Below are 19,702 nucleotides of genomic sequence, written 5' to 3' on the forward strand. Positions count from 1 at the left end.
TAATGCCAACAGTATCACAAAAACTCCAAAAAACACAATACCAGGCTTGATGGCCTGATATCAACAATTTTGCCTCAGTTAGCATCTTAGCATCTCTAGCGTCTTTTCCTTCTCTTGTTCATTTCTTCATTGTTCATGTCACATTTTCAATGTTCTTTTTGTTTTGAATTTTATTTTATTAAATTAGCGAATACCAGCGACACAACTAAAGGTAAGACAAAGCTTTGTGAACTGACATGTAAAGGGTCTATTAAAGAGAGATTTTTTTTTTCGATTTTAAATTTGAATAGAGCCACAAAAGGTTTGTAGCAAAGTCTGTATACTCTCACAAGCCATATCCATCCAAGCTCATGTTCTCACACTTTTCTAAATGGTTAACCTAATTTGTGCAAGTAACGTATTTTGTATAGCTAGTACAATCAGAAAAAATTTCGAGTGATATCTTCATTAATTTGAGAATTAAAACGCAAATTCTGTGTTAGTATTTAATGAATTGTGTGGTGCCAAACTCATAACGTTTGCAGTCTTGCTTCTTGTCATGGCCTTCTACGCGGCTACAACAGTACACGATGGTATAACCTTTTCACTGCTGAGCGCTAACTAACAATACACAGGAATGTAAGGGACTTATTTTCTTTTTTGAGAGCGAGAAATGAATGAACATGGTGTGAGTTTTGAACCATTATGAATTCATTTCGACCGAGGAAGCACAATGGCCACTTGAAATGTCAAAAAAAAAAAAGCATTGCCAAAAGTAAATGACAATTGTAAGGACAATAATGATGTCCAGTAGCCTAAAAAGGAATTTATTTTCATGATTTAAACTTTCAAACAACCTTACCCCCCCACCTTTTTTTTTGTGTGTGTTATTCTTCAATGCATTGATCCCGTTGGATACGACAATGACTTACGAGGAATTTGTATAATAAAGTTGATGGGAAACATTTATTGGTCTTTTTGTTTTTGAACAGGAAGTTTTGCGATGAAATGTTCTTTAAAGTCATGCATTTATATTCCACATTGTATATTGTAATGATAAGCAAAAAAAATGACATATTTGACAAAGGCTTGAACCCAAGTCAACATAATAAAAGCGATACAGAGTGGACCAAATTGCAGCTGGGTTATGAAGCACCAGTGGGAGTTGATAGCTAGCTTCACTTGTGATACATGAAATGAAAAGTAGAAAGTCCTCAAACAACTGTCTCGCCCTCACAAAGTTATGTCGCGCTCTTGCCGAGGCAATTGAGTTTAAATTCAAAAGGTCTCCTCCTATAACTGCATTTATTGCTCTGAGCCGTATTGGGAGTTGGAATGAATGATTGCTTTTTGGTCTGCACAAAAATCATCTAACATTATGTTATGGACCGTGCTGGACCAAAAAAATCTTTTGCACCTCGTTTGTTCATTTCAAGACAAGGCGGACGAGACAGCCGTGCATAATGAATATTTCGAGGATACATTCATGACTATGAAATTAGAGCTCCTTTGGATTACATAGACTCGCTCCGTCCTGATGATTATCCTCCCAACTCAGACATGATGAATACTCTTAAAATTCAATGCGTCACAGAACTGGGATGATTTACATCTGTGTGATTACAACCACTGAATAATAATAGGCAGGGAGGGAAATGATAGAGTAATAATTTTGTGGCAAATGGAGAGCCACGTGAATCTCTTTAAATCTTGGGAAATATGCTTTTCATTATTATTGCATTTGTTAAATCAGGCCCAATTCCATTTCAACTATCACATGTTGCAGACAGAGAAAATTTAATGGTCACTGAGCTCTGAAAAGCTGCGCATGTGCAACAAGGTGAGTTTTTATGATCATGAACTCCCCTTTCAAGAGACATAATTTTTTCATTAACTTGAATTGGGGATGGGGGCAACTACATTTTTTTTCTTTTTTAAATCAGAGAGGGGAGTGTTTTGGTCCACACAGACTTGCCTTGCACTTACTGGAGTGCGCAAGTAATTTGTGTAAAAATCCTGGAAAAACGAAAAAAGCAGCGCGTTCCGAGTATGTCGGGAAAAAGAGCCGAGTCCACCATCTAGCCTCACTGGCTCTACCCGGAAACATTAGAAGGGCCGGAAAGGACCGATGTTTGGGGAGCACACGTCACTCACCTTTTTTTTTTTAACCCCAAAAATAATTAGCGCCCACCACCATTGCAACATTTTCCTCCGGCTAATAGTGTCACTAAGCCCCTTCCGTGATCCCCGTCGAGGCTCAAGTGGGATGCGGAAGGAGTACGACGTTATACGTCGGTGACTTTTTTTTCGTACGGTGGGAGACAGGCGAGCGGGCGGCCGGACTCGCTTTAGCCATTTGGCTCGGCGTTGCTGAAAATGGCTCCGGCTAAACACTGGAAAGCGCACGCAGCAATGGAAGCCAGCGCTAGCTGCTAGCCTATAGCTAATAGCTAGCTCGGCTCGAAGAAGAAGGCGTGACAGGCCGCATCCGTCTTCTGCGCTCTCCACGCCCAAGTAAACATATTTTATGTCCAAATATTTTACTTTGAGTGGGGGAAAATGGTAGCGTCAGCATTTTAAGTTTAGCTTGCATTTGTTTTATACCGATGTTTGGACGACGGCTAACATTGTTAGCATGATGCAGACCCTTTCCTTCCTAGACGAGAGATAAAGCAGCTCCGCTATCGAGCTAGATTAAATGACTAAACCTGGGTGAATCATATAGTTTGGATATTTTGGCTACTTCTTCACTACTTTTTTTGAAATACTGCTTATCAACTTGCATTCCCCGAGTTGCACTGTTGTTAGTTTGCGTGTTTTAACCCGCCTCCAATGTTTACACTGCGCAGCTAGGGTGATGCTAATGTGTGCGCTTCTTTTCTTTGCCTCTCCCCCTGTAGGATTGATGCTTTGCCCGAAAATGCGAATCGGCTCAAACTGTGATAAAATAACTCCCTCGTTCATCACTCGGGGGATCGTGTTGTGCCAAAGATCCTTAGGATCGATTGGAGGAAACGGTAAGAAGTGAAGAGGTGAGGATAAAAAAAGACGCGACGTCCAATGTGAGACATTGGATTGCAGCCAGATTGCTTGTTTACACGTGATTACAAATGCAAAACACAGAAAGAAACTAATTGAAACAACTTTGCATTGATTTGACCATGACTTTATTTCAAACTTGCCACATCATACAACCAGTTAAATTCTCCATTTGCAACTTTATCAAAGCAAACAGCTGCATTGCTTTGTTTACATTTGTATCGAGGTGATCGTAATCTGTGAAGGAAATTAAAACAGCACAGCAGAAATATTTACACATGTACATTCGTATTATTAATGAGCAAGCACCTAATAAGGTGAATTGTATATGAATAACATTGAGCAGGCATTAAAATTCATGCAAACAAATTAAACTTGAGCAAGCATATTGATTTTTGTACCACTAAAAATTATTTAAAAGGAAAGATGACAAATGCATTCGAGTTTATGTTGACACTAATCTCCAGACAGACAGCGCACATTTAAAGTGACTCAAGTAATTAGCATTGGACGAAAATGATTTACAACCGCCTGCTGGCATTTTGACCGACATTTAACTATGATGCAATGAATCAGTCGAGAAGTGTTTCACCAGTAAACGGTAAACCTGATCGTTGTGCGCTCCTGGAATTTTCATAATAGATTAAAATGTCACCTTTGTCTTCTGTGCACGCAATCACTGTACAGTAATAAAACGATGAACGCGATAAAGGTTGGTATTAGGGTAATCCCCACGATTTTGCTCTTCTCACTGTAGTAAATCACTGTCGACGACTGCCATTGTTGTCATTTAGAAAGGTGACAAAGATAGAAACAAAGGTCAACGGTGTAGCTTTTATATTTAGATTATGTTCATTGTATATAAAAAGTCCACACACAACTAAACAGATGTGCGGTTTAAAAAAAAATAATGCTCTAGATGACTTATTGGAAAAAAATACCACCATTAATTTGACCTATAACCTGTACAGCGCAATTGAATAATGAAGAAAATCTTCATGAGAGGGCCGTTGAAATGTAACAATGGGAATAATGGGGTTGTAAAATTGTGCACACCCTCGCATTTGTATAGGGGTGTGTAGACTTTTTATTTTCATTGTATATACACCTAGCGACCCCAACAATGACACACAGTCTCAATCGTTTTGAACATTTGAAAACTGATTTAGCATCATTGTGCCGCAATCCAGCAGAACCACTTCAGGGTAAGTTGTTATAAAGTCTCAAATCTTCATTATGATTACTTATCTGAAGTGGCTAAAGAAGTATTTTTGCCCCACATGATGTTTTCTATTAAACATACTAAGCTTTTCTTAGTATGAATTGCACTGTTGATACTGTGTTGACCTAAGTTTGACTTGGGGAAAAAAAAAAACATACTTGCTCAAATTAGCCTTCTTAAAATGTCAGTGGGTGATGGAAGAAATGACTTGTGTGACATGTATTTTTCTTTAACTTTGTGTTTTTTTCAGCGTCAGGGTCTTCTTGGCTGAACACAGATGAGGAGTCTCACTTAGATCAAGGAAAATGTCAATGCAGTAACTCGCAAAGGAATCAAGAGGAAGTCTATTGAACTGCTTGGCTAAAAGTTATTCTAAGCAATTTTGAAATTAGACGGAACACCTTTTTTTATGCTTTTGAGCTGCTCCGCTGCTTCGGGAAGTAAATTTTAAGCAGTGGATGATCGCGAGTACCAACAGCTGTTTTTGTACATATAAGAAAACTTTTAACTGACATTCAAGCGTTTCTGGGAGGGAAAAAAAACAACACATTTTCGCCGAAGTGTCTTTAGGCTTTTTTTTTTTTTGTATTTCACTCCTCTTGTTTTGGGACTCGTGTTGCTGCTCCTAGCACTGGAGGTTTGGCCTTGCACCCCCAATGTGCATGTGAGTGGGAAATGTTCCAGTTTGGAAAATACAATTTGGACATTATAGAGATGTTAAGTGGGCACCAGGCCCACCAGTTCAAAGGCCTTGGGTTAGACCGACAACTGCAGCATCAGCAGCAAGTGCAACTCCACCAGCACCAACTCCAGCAGCAGCAGCAGCAGCAAGCCGAGTCGTCTGGAGCTCTTCTGTCTGGACTTGGCTTGGGCCCCCTACAGGGGTCAAGAGGTAACGCCTTTTCTGATTCTGCCTCCATTTTTGCCAAGATGAGTGCCCCTCCTCCCCCACCTTTACAACAGCAGCCTTCCTCGTCTCAGAGCTCTCGTTCAAAGTCAAGCAAGATGAGCAGCAACGGCAGCTCAAGCCATTCTTCGAGCTACCCACAGTTCCTGCGCTCTTTCCACCCGACTGAGGCAGCACTAGCGCAGGAGCAGTTGCACCCAGGTGTAGGCCGCTTTGAGCACTTTGCCGGAGGAAGTAGTAGTAGTGTGAGTGCTGGGGGATTAGGAGGATTAGTAACATCCGCACCTCCCCCCCCACCTCCTCTGCATCCCGGCCTCTCTGTCCCCCAAGCTTCATCCGGCCCCTCTTCGTCCTCCCCTTCCCCTTCAACCTCTCTGGCCACCTCTAACAACCTCGCTAGCAGCAGTGCAGTCAGTTCTTTGGGACACCAGTTGGTTGGGGCCCAGTCTGATGCACGGAGCCTTCACCAACAGTTTAGTTGCATGCTAGCCGCGAATCAGTATTTCCTCTCCGGGGTGCCTGCTAATGCTAGTTTAGAGCAGTTTCTCGTTCAACAGGGTAGCCATAACCACTTGGGGATCGGTTTAAGTCAGAGCGGTGGGGATCCGAGTACTAGCCTCGCTCCGCCCCCTGCGCTTCATTCCTCTCACCCGCATAGCCACTCCGCTTCTCAATCACAGCAGGCTCCGCAGCAGCCGCCCCAGCAGCAACAGCTTGCGCCTCACACCCTATCTCATCCTCACTCCCATTCTCATCCTCACCACCCGCTCCACCCCGGGTCCCAGCCCTCATCGCTGGGCGGTTTTGACTTTCAAGGCATCCCCGTCCTCTCGTCGAATCAAATAGCCTCGTTGATGCAGCAGGAAGCGGGTTTGCCGCTTCCTCTGCCACTTCATTTATCCTTGTCGAAGGATGACGCGAAAGTGGAAAGCGCAGGTAGCGGGACAGGCGGCGGCGGCAGTAGCGGTAGTAGCGGCAGCACCAGTAGCAGTAGGAGGAAGAAAGCCATGGCTGGCTATCTGCCCCAGAGGAAATCCGAAAGCACTAGCAACGGTCCCAGCGGCCACAGTAATCCTAGCACGAGTAGTAGCAACGGCGCACTTAGTCATAGTCAGCCCCCAGCTTTAATTGGAAGTGGGGTGGGCTTATCAAATCTGGGCGGAGACCCGTCATCCTTGCTTGCCTCATCTTCATCCTCATCAGTAGTTTCTTCTTCTTCTTCTTCCTCCTCTGCTCCCTCTTCCTCCGCTGCCTCAGTACTGGTTACTAACGAGTCTCACCTTTCTAAATCTGCTAACTTGAGCTCAATGCAAGCTAACGTCATCGAATCTGACACCGAGTCAATTTATAGCTGTGGAGAGTGTGGCAAAAGCTTCCCTCACCTTTCGAGCCTTCGCAGGCATATGCGTATGCACGAGCCAACCGCAGCTGGCACTAGCAAATCGACCACTACCGGCCCAAATCCCGTTCACATTAAAAGTCAGTCAGACCCCAGCCTCCCCCATTCGACCCAAGAAACTCCCCAGCCCATGTCCAATTGTTGCCCTAGCCCAGACAAAATATTTCACTGCCCCGATTGTGGCAAAGGCTTTAAGAAAAAAGGTCACCTCCTGCAACACGGTGTCCTACACTCTTCAGCCCGCCCATATGGCTGCTCCACCTGCTCTCGGGCTTTTAATCGTAGAGAGTCACTGACACGGCATGAGAAGATACATGAGGAAAAGCCATTCCGATGTCCTGCCTGTGGTCGTGCCTTCCGCGAGAGCACCTCTCTACTCAACCACGCTGCCTCAGGCACCTGCGGCAAGCCAGGTAGGGGACCCAAACAACGAGGCGGCAAGACAGGAAGCGACGGTGAGGACAGAATAGGGGGAGGGAGCGGAGGAGGTAACGGAGGAGGGGGAACTTATCCGAGCAATAGGGGGGTCATTTATGGGAAAAGTGAGGAGAAGGAGGGTATAATCATTGTTGGGGAAGGAGAGCAAAAATCAGGGTTAGGATGTGATCTGTTTCAGTCTGCAAGGGGAGGGAATTCAAATGACAGGGACAGAACCGATGGTAAATACCCCACTGACTACTCTCGGAATCGTTACACAGGCTACCATGAAGACCACCGTTCTCAAGGTAATCCATCTCCATGCTACTCTGGTGCCTCCCCCTGTGGAAGCGGGATGGCCGGCCCAGCTCTGAGAAAGGCGCCCCTGGCCCCAACCCTGCACCCGCACTCTCAGAGCCACAACCAGCACCATCATCCGCAGCAACAGCCCCACCTGCCCCTCTCCTCGCTCCTGGATGACTCGGAGGATGATGTCACTAGCTCCGTCAATAACGCCATCTCGGCCATCACCGCGGCAACCGGAAATAGAGATGACAGGGGAGACATCATAGGAGGTCTGCTCGGCGGTCTGGGTCTAGGTCCCCTGGGTTCGCCGTCGACGTCGAGCATGGATAAGAATTTCCGCGGCGGCGGCAACCAAGAGGCGTTGAGCAACAATTCGCAGAATCCAGCCGCAAAGCCCAAGCGTCCCCGCAAACCCAGAGCCAAGAAAGATCCGGCAGCTGACGGGCAGCCCCCGAAGCGTAGGCAGTACACTCCGAGAATGGGAACCAGCGGGCTCCCACGCACTCACCTCTGCAGCGTCTGCGGCAAGGGTTTCGCGCGCCGCGAGACTCTACGCCGGCACGACCGTATACATACCGGCGAGAAGCCTCATCACTGCACTGTTTGTGGAAAGTATTTCAGGGAGGCTTTCCACCTGAGCAAGCACCAAACCGTTCACTCTGGGGCTAAGAATTACAAATGCGGCATTTGTGGGAAGGAGTTTGGCTACTCCCAGAGTCTCAGGAGGCACAGCAAGCTCCACCAGAAAGGGGAGATGGAAGAGGTGCCAACCACACCAGCTCCAGAGAACATGAACAGCTTTAATCCCAACCCCCAGTGCAGCGTGACCCAAGACGGGAACCAGAACCAAGTACCGAGCACCTCCTCCTATTACTCCTACCCTCAAGATGTCAAGCCTCAAGATACCCAGCCGCATCCGCAGCCCCCGCCTCGTCTTTACACCTGCGCTATCTGCTGGAAGTCGTTCCGCCACCACTTCCATCTGACCGCCCATCACCAGACGGTTCACGAAGGTGGGGGTGAAAAGCATTTCTGTTGCGAGGTGTGCGGAAAAGCCTTTGCTTACTCCAACAGCCTTACCCGACACAGGCAGTCCCAGCACGGGATCACCCGCGGCGAACCGTCCAACCCCCAAGAAGGCAGCAGCGGCTCTGCAGACAACAGGGGAGGGAGCGACGTGAACCAGTCCACGACGGAGAGCGAGGCCGCCACCAACGCCCTGCTGCAGATGGCCCCGCCCGCCGACAACCACGGGGCTCCGAGCCTTAACGTTGTCGCTCACGGCCACCAACAGGCGCCGCAACCGCCGTCCGGTTATTCTCCCCTCTTTTACGACGCCACGGCCGCCCAGTCCTCAGCCTCCGCCGCCCCGTCGTACTCGCAGCCTCTGCCACCCAATTCTACCATCATGCCGCCCCACCACCCGCACTCCCCGGCCGGGGTGAAAGGAGAGCACATATATCCGGCTGGATCCCGCAGCCGTACTCTACACACCACGGCCCCGTTCCAGCCCCTCATGGAACTGCCCTCCACCGAACATCACCATCTACATCATCATCATCATCACCCCCACCACCATCATCCTCCTCCTCATCATCAGTCAGGTGCCCAGCCCCAACAACACCTCGACTGCAGCAACCAGTTGCCGCACGATGAGATCAGACGACACAAGAAGAAAAAAAAAAAGTCCGATAAGAGAGATTGGCAGGAAAATAAATACGAATCCCAAGACTTATTCAGATTTGTCGGGAGCCACAAGAAGAGAAAGATAAGTTGTACAGTACGGGGGCAGTCAAAGAAAAAACAAGGCTCTCTTCGCTTGACAATTAGGCGGGGTGAAGGATCCGGTGGCGGTGGGTATAAACTTGTCAACACCGGGGGCGTGAAAGTTCAGATCCTGTCATCCTTAAAAGTTCCCGTGAAACGTTTTGGCTGTCCGATATGTCCAAGTTCTGTGTTTTCCCGCAAAGCGGGGCTGCTAGTCCACATGGCAATTAGACACCCACAAAAAGCCAAACCCACACGAGAGCGACTTCAGTGCAGCGTATGTGGGAAGCAGTCTCAGAGGCCCCTGGCAGCTTTTGTCCATCGGGCTTTTCATCGCGCCAGAGGGACCTTCTCCTGCCAGTGCTGCGCCGCTCGCTTCTGGAACGCTATCCTGCTCCAAAGGCACAAGGGTTCCTGCAGCCGCACGGCTAAAGGAGCGCGGCAGGCTGATTCTAAAAAGCCCACGCTACTAAAGAGACCAGCGGAAAGACCCACCCGAGATGGTCAGGGCGACGTGCCCTACCATCTACTGGGATCGTACCGATACTGAGCATCCCGGTACCGGATGTGACAACACGATGACAATAAAGGGACTAGTCGATTTTAGACTGCTGAGTTTAGGACTGAGTGCGGTAACAACTACTGTAAAACATCACCTGAAATGCTTCCAGATTCTTTTGGAATGTCTTTCAAAAAACAAAAAAACAAATGTGACTGTTTCCATAGGATCACTAACCCCCTTAAGTGCATTGACACTATGCTTGGCAGACACTGTGCAGTCACTAGGCAAGTTTAGCTAACGTTCCCTATATTCTAACTAGCATCCTCGCTACACACCTTTTTGCTGTATGATAAACCGTGTCTCTGCTGTGTACTTTGTATGGTCCATGTAGCACCTCTGAGGATTCTTTTTTTTTTTTTTTTAACATGTAAAGTGATTTTATTAGGAGTAGGGACTTTGGGATTACGACAACATTTGTTGATAGTTTGTCAGTGCGTGTATGTTCTCTGGTCAAGTTTATTGCTGAGGTGATATGTGATGGCTTCTTCAAATATATCCCACAAGTTTGTAGTTGTTAATTTGATTTGAGGGGTTACTCCTATACGCCCGAGTGATTATAATCACCTATAGATAAAAACATGGTAATTAGTATAAAGGGCCTCTCTCCTGCCAAAATGAAGAAACTTACAAAAAGCCTTGCTTTTTATGTTGGCTTCATTGAGTTGAACAATTTCCTAGCTTTTATACCAAGGGATAGAACACAAGTGAACTATAACGCGTTTGTCTCATGTTATTTGTATGCTCTTTTTAGCAGTAATTATTTCTACAGTGCTTCACTTTATGTTTAAGACAAGGACCTATTCTCCAAGCAAATGTACTATTCCATGTATTTATGTATGTAACTGTCTTCATACCAATGTTAGACTGAACCTCAAACTTTTAGGGTGTGCCGAGTCGCAATCATAATCTTGTCGTTCTTTTGTTTTCTTCTAAAGAAATTTCCTCACATATGAAATGTCCATGCCTGTTTCACACCTTTTTTTTCTTCTAAAGAAAAAAAATATAGTTTTAGTAGATTTCTATCACTTTATTTACTGAAAAGCCAGTAGTTGATTATATTTGAAATGAATAAACCTTGAGTGTAATCATTGGTTTTTCTTTTTTGTTGAAAATTATGCAGAAAAAAAAACCTGACCCAGGACTATACGGTGAACAAATACCATTCATGATACCAGGTTTTATAAACATTGATGTATTATTTTATCTATTCCTGGAATTTAGATGTACTGTGTTACAGAATGCATTTTGGGAGTATTACAAAAGCTTCTGTTTATAACCGCAGTTTATGGAATACACAATATACAAACTACATTTCTCCTAAATATGCACTTAGTCATTGTTACTCCACTAGGTGTCAGTAAAGCACACAGGACTACGGTTCCCAGGCTCCAGTGTGGCTTTTCTATCCTGGTCACATGGACTGGACTATGATAAGGGATAATGCTTTGTGGTTGTGAGATCTGCCCGTGTTTTTCACCTTTAAATGGAATAATGGCCGCCGCCCATTATTGTTAGAGATCATTTGGTGTGTTTAGGGAATTCACATTATTTGTATGAAAATTGACTATTCAACACCAGTGACATTAAGTGACAGACAGAGCCATTAAATAGGCTTCTTTTTGGCACGAGGTACTTAAAAACCTGTGTATCTGCTTTTTTTTTTAAAGCGTTTTTGTTCAGCTATGCGCTTAAAATAGCTTGGGTGACAGAAACATTTCGACCTAAACTCAGATCAAGTTGATGACGCGTCAAGTTTAATTTTCAAGTATTGATGTGATTTAGAAAAATCAAACCTTAAGTTAAATGTAATAAACAGAGCTGTCCTGAAACAGAGGTGGACTAACTGTTAAACTTCTAAATCAAGCCAGAATCTATTTCTAATCGACCCCCCCCCCCCCCCTCCTGTAATGGTTCACACACATCGTGGTCAAATTGAAGGAATAAGTCACGTGTGTGCTCACGCTTGTAAATGATTCTCCCGCCAACGGTGTCTCAGAGCCCTGTCAACTGTTTACTTGTCAACTCGAGCACATCCGTCTGTGGGCCGTGCAGGGTTGGATTCCTGTGGCGAGCTGTTTTGCATGTGCTCGGGTACAGTGGAGCGAGCTGGGCCGCCCTCGTGCCGTTTTTTCCTCCTTCCAACTCGCTCTCACGCGGCAGTAGCATGCACGGAGGGAATCCGAGTGGGCGGGACAGGCCGACCTACTTCTGGCCAATGGGGGAGCTAGGAGACGACTAGCTCTCAGCCAATCAGAGCGAGAGCCGCTAGCGGACAAGCTTGTCTCCCCGTGCCCCGTACACGTGAGCCGTGGTGCCATTGTACAGTACACCGGGAGGCAACGTGAAAAAAACAGACTCTGCACACTCACGCCTTCATTGGATTACTACTGACGAGGGAACTCTAAAACACACCATAACGTAAACACGCAGAGAAAATACGAATGTATTAGATGGTAAGTTGACGAGTCGTCCACTTGACGCCCTTTAACGGGCTGTCAACGTTAGTCGCTCACGTTAGCGCTTATGCTAACTATCAGTGTTATTTCTGCGCAGTAAACAAACAAGCACAAGTGACAGCAGCCGCTTCTCCTCGATGTGTGGCACGAGGGTGGGCGTTGCTCATAAATAATGGCACAAGCTCTGATGGGATCAGCAAAGAGTTTTGGCCAACCCTCTCTGGGCTTATTCCGCGACGTTTGACGTCACGTGAGCCGCCCGTGTCCGTTCCATCTGAGCTGGAAGACGAGGACGACGGCTTTACACACACGCACACACACACACACACACAAACAGAACACAACACACACCGCCGTGCCCGTGACTGGAGCCATCGGATGCAAATGAGAAAGCGTACAAACAGAGAAGGAGGAAACAACCCCCCCCCCCTCGACACCCACTCCCACCACCACTCGGTCCCTCCTCCCACTTCCACGCGACGGACAAGTGAGCGCGAGCCCAGAGAGGAGAAACATCAACTTGCCATTTGAACGCCAACGACACTCGTCGATTTCTCATCTTTTTTTTTCCCCCTTCACATCGATCCACACTTTCTTTTGGAGACTTTTCAACAAGATTGATCGCTTTATTTTGAATCGACAACTGGATATCATTTTCCATTAATGCTTGCAATTTCACGTATTGCATTGTTGTTGTTTTTTACCCTTACACCACGTAATGTGGTGAGATTTTCCACTCAGCTGATCCTCCCACACTGCACTGAGAACAACTTGGATACCCCCCCACCTCGGAGGAGTGCAATGGAATACTTGGAGGCAAACATTTTTGCAAGGAAATAAAAGGAGGACTGCTTGTCATTTCATCAAAAAAAGGTAATAACCGCTGCATGTGCTGTTAATACTACTCTCTTTGTAATTCTTTAATGTGGCAAGACTATAAACAATAACCCCCCCCTTCTCCCTCTTCTCTCCCTCCCCCCCCCCGCATGCACAGTCATCCAAACTCCTATTGGTAGCTCTTGTGGTCATCTCCCAAAGCCCCTCCCAAGTACACCCACCTCCACCTCACAGGTGTCTCTTCGTGACTCCCCCAAACCCCCCCAGGACCCCTCCCGTCTGGCCCAGGATGTCCAGGCAGCTCACACAGCTCCCCACTCCGGACCTGCCCGCAGGCGCTAGCCCACAGTTTGGGAGTTGTACCCAGCCGGCGGTTTCCCTCACCGGGGGGCACCTCAACTCCATGACGGGACTCAAATCCCTCCTGCAGCATCCCATGAAGGCGGACCAGCGCCTGAGAAGCCCCTGTGATCTCAAAGGTGGGCTCTTGTTTATGTTGTGCACCATGTGACCCCGCCTCCCACCAACACGTCACACTTCCACCTGATGCTGTGCTTTCAGTACAAATATGCAACATTAATCCATCATAATTCATGATCGATGCCCCACCGCATATTTTAATCCTCCCTCCCTTGGATTACGATCACTTGGCAATCAGTATCCAGATTACGACGTGCGTTTAATGTCAAAGCTCACGTGCATTCCGATCTCCCGCCATAGTGGGATAAACTCAGGAGCTTGAGGACTACATCTACGACGCGATAACTAACTGCTCCTGGCTCTCGTATTAATACTGCGATTCTGTTGCCATCTGTTCCATCTGTGAGTTGTGTGGGGGTGGGGGGGGGGCATATGAAGGAGTTGGTGTGGAAGCGAGTCCTACGGAGACACTCTTAGAATTAGGTGGGCTAAAGAAGCCAGGTTTCCACGGAGCGGTGTGGTTCACTCCGACTTAGTACGTTATGGTTCGATCCAGAACGGTAAAAGTCACACGCAACGGTCGTACATCTTTTAAAATGAACCAAACCATTCTGAACTGGATATTTAAAAATCAGTATAAAAAAAAAAAAAAACGTACAACATAGAACCGAACCAACTAAATGCTGGGCATGGAGACTATTACCTTTACAGATTAGACAAAAGCGACTGTTAGCTTAGCATCTTTGACAACAAAGCACATTCTGAACCAAACTCTGCTTCTTGGTGGAAATGGACCTTAAATTTCCATATTTGTACGTCAAAATACAATTTAAAAGATATCAAAAGGCTAACTGCTAGACTTCAAGGTGACTGTTAGCACCGTTTGACAATGGGAACATTCCGTACCAAAGTGAACCAAAGCAAAGCTACTTGGTGGAATAAGTCTTTGTTTCTATGGCTGCAATTACACTTACAGTCTACACGAATAGGGGGACTGTTTGTACCTAACATGTACCAAAGGTCAAGGGTGTTCCTAAGCTGTAAGCACCAATGGTAATAAGGCAGCGCTTTTATGGCACCGCCCAACTTCCAATGTTACAACCTCCCAATGGTACAAATGGTTGGCGGAAGCTTAAAAGGCAAAAGGCTCCATCCCCCAATTTTTTTTTTTTTTAATCAGGATTCACCTTATTGCATAATAATTATGCGCTCCCCTGTGTATTGTTAGACAAAGAACGATCAATGGACATGGATGAAGACTCCATGGGAGTGTGCTCCATGAGGAACACGTCTGGAATAGGCAACGGCGGTAACGGCGGTGGCGGCGCCAGCACCGGATGCAATGGCGGAAGTACAGGTGGCAACGGAGGGGGCAACTTCAACCAGTTCCTCGGCCCTCTCTTGTGGGATCGCACCCTCCCAGCGGACGGTGGCCTCTTCCAACTGCAGTACATGGACTTGGAGGAATTTCTGACCGAAAACGGAATGGGCAGTATGCACAACAACAACAGCTCCAGTTCGGCCCAGATCCCCTCTCAGAGCTCCCAGTCGGCTGTGCCCAACCAGAGCTCCCAGTGCCTACCGCCCCCATCCCCGGCTGGCTCTTCATCGCCATCGCCCTCGTCTTCGTCCTCGCCGTCCCTGATCGGTTTGGAGGTGGCGCAGCCGCAGAGCCTCACCGGAGGAAACGACTGCCTTCACGGTGAGTTCACTGACACGACCGGAGAACACGGAGACGCTCGTTGCTGACAAAGTGTCGGCTGAAATTGAGGATCCGGCAGTTGACTTGAAATGCAGTGGAGGTTGTCAAGCGTGTAATGTTCCCACAGGCTAGTGAGAAATGTATTTTAAAAGCTACAATGGTGACAAAGCACTTTTCTCTCCTCTGGAATCAAAGTGAAGGCTTGAGATACTGTCACGGGGCTTTGTGACATCATAGAAATTGACTTGAGGGTTGAAACAATTCCCCCCAGGGTTCAAACCAGTCCCTTCAGCTCAGACGGGCCGAGATATGTGGCATCGGAGGGAGGAAAACACACCACGAGATAAATATTATGAGTCAGCTTCAGTAGTTTGCATGTGATCAATGTTCTTCAGCGTCAGAACACAATCAGCCTTCAACCCGACCGGGCCAATTATTAATATTTGTCGGCACGGCGGGCGAGGGAGGTCAAAAGTGTTTCTGCAAACGAGACAGCAAGAGCGGGAGAGCGGCGCGTGGAGTGTTTATGATTGCGTGTCTTTAAATCTCCCCTCACTTCACACGCCACGGCCATGTGCACGCGTCGCTACACGTGCCCAGGCTGCCTGAGTCTGCTGGAGTGAGAGAACTAGAGGCGGGCCGGTACACATGGGGGAGGAGCCCGCGCAGGGGGTGGGGATGAGGCGCTGGGCTACAGGAAGACGGCTGCTGCTCCAAACTCAGTCGGAGCAAATATCCGTGCACAATTTCTGCCACAATTGTCAGTCACTACTTTAAACATGTCTTCATTTTTGCCAGTTGTTAAAATCAAGATTTAAATGTTTCTTCATTATCATAAACTTCTATGATTGGTTGGGAGAATTCACATGGCTTGTCCATGGGGGCTGCGCGGCATCCATTTTGTCACCTTCCCAAATACCCTTCCCAGAGAGAGGCGATTGAGTTAACGTCAAACGGAGCGATGAAATCTCACGGAAGAACGCTTAGCTAACCTGTTCCCTTCGAGGGCAAATTGACTCGTTGGAGCATGAATCGGTACTGGAGGAGTTCCAGCTGGGAAAGATGTTCCGGTTTGGAGGCCCGGGAATTGAGCCTGCACATTCCAGCGGAGCCCTCCGGCAGCAGGTGGCTGCGCTGCCTGCTGCCTGCTGGCAAGTGCAAGCCGAAAAAGAAAAAAAACTAACCAAACGGAATTCAAAACAATTAAGGCGTGATGAGAACTAAGATTGTCGTGAGCAGTCGGTTGCGGCGAAGTGTTTCTTTTAACCGAATAAGATCATTTTTTTTCCCCCCTTCCCTTTATTCAAAAACAATTCGATTTTTCTTTCCCTTCCCTTTATTCAAAAACATGGATGTCTGCATTGCTCGGACATATGGCCATCTCATTCCCCCTGTTGGACACGCTTAGCGTGCTCTATCAATACCGCAGCAATCGCATCGCAGCTCTGCCTAGCTAAAATCGATTCCCGGGCCCTATTTTGGACACGCTGTCCTCAACAAATGCCCTCCACGCCAGTTTGAGTGAGTGGCTGCCTTGTGCTGAAGGTAGATCACACTTTCAAGCCGGCTGGAGGCTTAGGTTAAAAAAAAGAAAAAAAAAGGACATCTCATTCAACTGCTTTCAAAGGGAGGGGGGGGCTCGTGTTGCATATTTTCCACGTTTAGATCCTTCCGTTCAGAACTTGATAATAGTTTGATCAAAGTAGTAGTAGTAAGACGTAATCTTGTGAAATAGATTATTCGTGTTCCAGATGGTTTATGGATGGTATGCATTTAAGGCGGCTGGAATGACGTTTATGACACGTGGAAAGTAGCTCTCTAGCACATCCTGGTGGCTAGTCCTATCTAATACTGCGTGTGTTTTCTAATCTTGAAAATCACATTTTTACGCAAGACAAATTGTACTACATACAATTATGATAATAATAATTATAATAATAGTAATAATACATTGTTTAATTTTACTTATGCTCTCAAGTGGAAGAGCATTGACTCGTTCCGCTTGCCGCTATGTCGCTGGCACAGACAATTGAATGAAGACACGTTCGACATTTTTGAGGCAGATCTCAAATCCGATAGATGGCAGGGTAAAATTAATCTGCTGATTAATTTATGAAATATAAAAAAAATATCTTTGTCTATTCATCCGTGCCTTGTATCGCGCTAATAAATCGTCACAAAAACAAAATCACCTGATTTTTGCTGATTTAAATTGTCTCTTAGGTACATCAACTGGGTTTCAATCGCTAACAGAGTTTGGCCTTTTGTCTTCACAGGGAGCCAGACGAGTATGAACGAATCGTGCGAGTCGCCATCCTCTATGTCCTCCTCGCCGTCGTCCTCGTGCCCGCCGTTGCTGACGCCCACGAGCGCTGGGCCGGACGTAGGAATCTTCGATATGGATCCGTCAGATGTCGTTTTGTCCAACGGCCCCGGCCAGCAGAACTTTGATCCCAGGCAGACTTTCAGCGAAGAGGAACTGAAGCCGCAGCCCATGGTGAAGAAGGCACGCAAGATCCTGGTGCCTGATAACATGAAGGTGAGCAGTCTGTCTGTCCGTCCATCTATTTATCTGTCTGTCTGTATCTGACGATCGCATCTTTTTGTGTCTCAGGACGAGAAGTACTGGAGCAGGAGATACAAGAACAACGAAGCGGCAAAGCGCTCGCGGGACGCGCGGCGGCTCAAGGAGAACCAAATTTCGGTGCGCGCCGCCTACCTGGAACGAGAGAACGCCGCCCTGCGGCAGGAAGTGGCCGAGATGCGCAAGGAACTGGGCCGCTGCCGTAACATCCTGAGCAAATACGAGAACCGTCTGGGCGACCAGTGATGCAGCGAGAAGAGGAAGACGCAGAGTGAAATAAGTTGGATTCCTTTGTGAGACTTTGAAATTTTGGATTTTGGTGGGATGACAGGGATGGACAAAGTCTGGAATCGCTACGATGATGACGACGACGACGATGATGATGATGATTTTGAATGTATGAGGAGGAGGAAGGCGTGCGTTCCGCAGCTCAGGTGTTATGTTTTTGTTGAGCTCTTAAACGTGACAGAGGGAGAGAATAATTTAACAGATGTGACTTTTAAGGGTTTTGCTATCGGAGAATTGTATATTTTTATAATACTTCAGAAAACAATTAGAAGGAGAGTAGAAATTTGGAGAATAATTTTGTATATTTTCTACATGACTAGAGACAGGAGAACGCTATCTTACCTAACGGGGTCAGCCATGGATGGGTGTTTTTTTGTTTTTTTTTGGACTCCTTGATTAACGTCGGGACGCTGCGGCGAGGGCGAGGATGCGTGTAACAATTGTACTATAGAGAGCCTAAATGATCTTCATGTCGTATAGTTCAACATTTTTGTGCATTTTACTTATGCAAGCAACGCAAGCACTTATGTTTTTATCTTTTTTTTTCATTTACCCTCCTTGTGTCCCCATCCTCTTTATATTTTGGACAGCCAAGACATCTTCAAAAAAGAAAAAAAGTTGAATAGACAGTTCTCTGTAATTATAATCTCCTTAACGACCCAGGCTAATTCTGTCCGACTTGTGAAAGTCGTGGTGATGCTGCTTCTACTTTTACTCCTTTCATTCCTTTTTTTTTCGTATGATAAGGTTTTCCCCTTTTTTACCTCAACGCTCCTGGACTTGAACACTAAAACTTTTAACTTTAACTTTTCCTTTGAAAGCTTCGTTATCCTTACTTAGGGCAAGTAAAAAATGAGCGCAGGATTTTAACCCAGCCAATCAGCAAACAAAAGTCATTCAAAAAGATGATACTTTTTTATCATTCGAACTATTTTTACAGACTATTTTTAAAAAGGCATTTCTAAGGAGAAACATTTTTGCTATCTTCACGGATGGCTTTTCGGGAGTCTAAATTGTCGCTCGATGTTATTGGAAGAGTCTTTGCTATTTTTTCCTAAAGATATGTCTCAGATTTTAAGCCAAGATTGCTTTCCTATTTCTTGTTTTTATTTCCCCTTCTTGTCTTTGTACTGCATCTATTAAGCTCTCTGTACCAACAACATGTTCAGCGCGACAACTCGAGAGTGTGATTGTAATCCCTGTCATGATAATCACCATTACTGCTATTCTTCTTCTTCTTATGATTATTATGAGGATGATCCCTGTTATTGTTGTTCTTCTGTATTAACGACTGTTTTTCTTCCTTTGGATGAAAGTGATGCACCTTGATACACCCACCCTGCCCCCAAAATAGAAAGACTGAGCTTCTCATTCTTTGATATTCTTCAACGTGGCCCACAGACACTACTGCTTGAACGGAGCCCACCATTGTGTCCCCTCACCCCAAGAAACTTGCCTTTCTTTCCAGGATGAGCTCGAGCTCCTCACAAACCCGGTGGACTATGCACGCCATCGTCCTTTGGTTGCTTTTCTTTCAGCCTTTCTCACCTACGTCAAGTGATTGTTTGCGCTCTCCCAACAGGACTGTTCTTGAGATCCTTACAGATGTCTTTGATCAATCTTTAGAGTTACTCTAATGGAACTACACCCCCCCTCATCCTGTGACATCAGCGGGCTACGACCCACTATGTGCTGGTTCTTTGGATGTAGTTGAGATTTCCCCAGAATTACACCAATAAAAGCTTATTCTCATTCACCAACTCTCTGGTTTGTCTGCATATTGTTGTGTCAACTTTGCTGTTATTTTCATGTCTAAT

At 46.3% G+C, this 19,702-nt stretch overlaps 2 protein-coding genes across 4 annotated transcripts; both read left to right on the forward strand.

Moving 5' to 3' along the window:
- The first annotated feature begins 1,914 nt into the window (after window positions 1-1,914).
- LOC147052388 (uncharacterized) lies at window positions 1,915-10,887 on the forward strand. Of its 3 annotated transcripts, XM_085918805.1 has the most exons (4): window positions 1,933-2,493; window positions 2,880-2,996; window positions 4,491-5,132; window positions 7,245-10,870. In XM_085918805.1, the coding sequence occupies exons 3-4, from the start codon at window positions 4,916-4,918 to the stop codon at window positions 9,584-9,586; spliced, it is 2,559 nt and encodes an 852-aa protein (XP_085774931.1). In that variant the 5' UTR covers window positions 1,933-2,493; window positions 2,880-2,996; window positions 4,491-4,915; the 3' UTR covers window positions 9,587-10,870. The 3 variants fall into 3 exon arrangements, with proteins under 3 accessions (XP_085774930.1, XP_085774929.1, XP_085774931.1); XM_085918804.1 differs by having other exon boundaries at window positions 1,915-2,493; window positions 2,880-3,011; window positions 4,491-10,887; XM_085918803.1 differs by having other exon boundaries at window positions 1,915-2,493; window positions 4,491-10,887.
- A 998-nt stretch (window positions 10,888-11,885) lies between these two features.
- Window positions 11,886-19,645, forward strand: dbpb (D site albumin promoter binding protein b). Its single transcript, XM_085917967.1, has 6 exons — window positions 11,886-12,051; window positions 12,152-12,927; window positions 13,049-13,370; window positions 14,540-15,013; window positions 17,290-17,552; window positions 17,628-19,645. Exons 3-6 carry the CDS (start codon window positions 13,181-13,183, stop codon window positions 17,841-17,843), a joined length of 1,143 nt encoding a protein of 380 aa, XP_085774093.1. The 5' UTR covers window positions 11,886-12,051; window positions 12,152-12,927; window positions 13,049-13,180; the 3' UTR covers window positions 17,844-19,645.
- The last annotated feature ends 57 nt before the right edge of the window (window positions 19,646-19,702 follow it).

The sequence above is a fragment of the Syngnathus leptorhynchus genome, chromosome 8 (genome assembly GCF_054491065.1).
Source record: "Syngnathus leptorhynchus isolate UIUO chromosome 8, UIUO_Slep, whole genome shotgun sequence".
NCBI lineage: Eukaryota > Metazoa > Chordata > Actinopteri > Syngnathiformes > Syngnathidae > Syngnathus > Syngnathus leptorhynchus.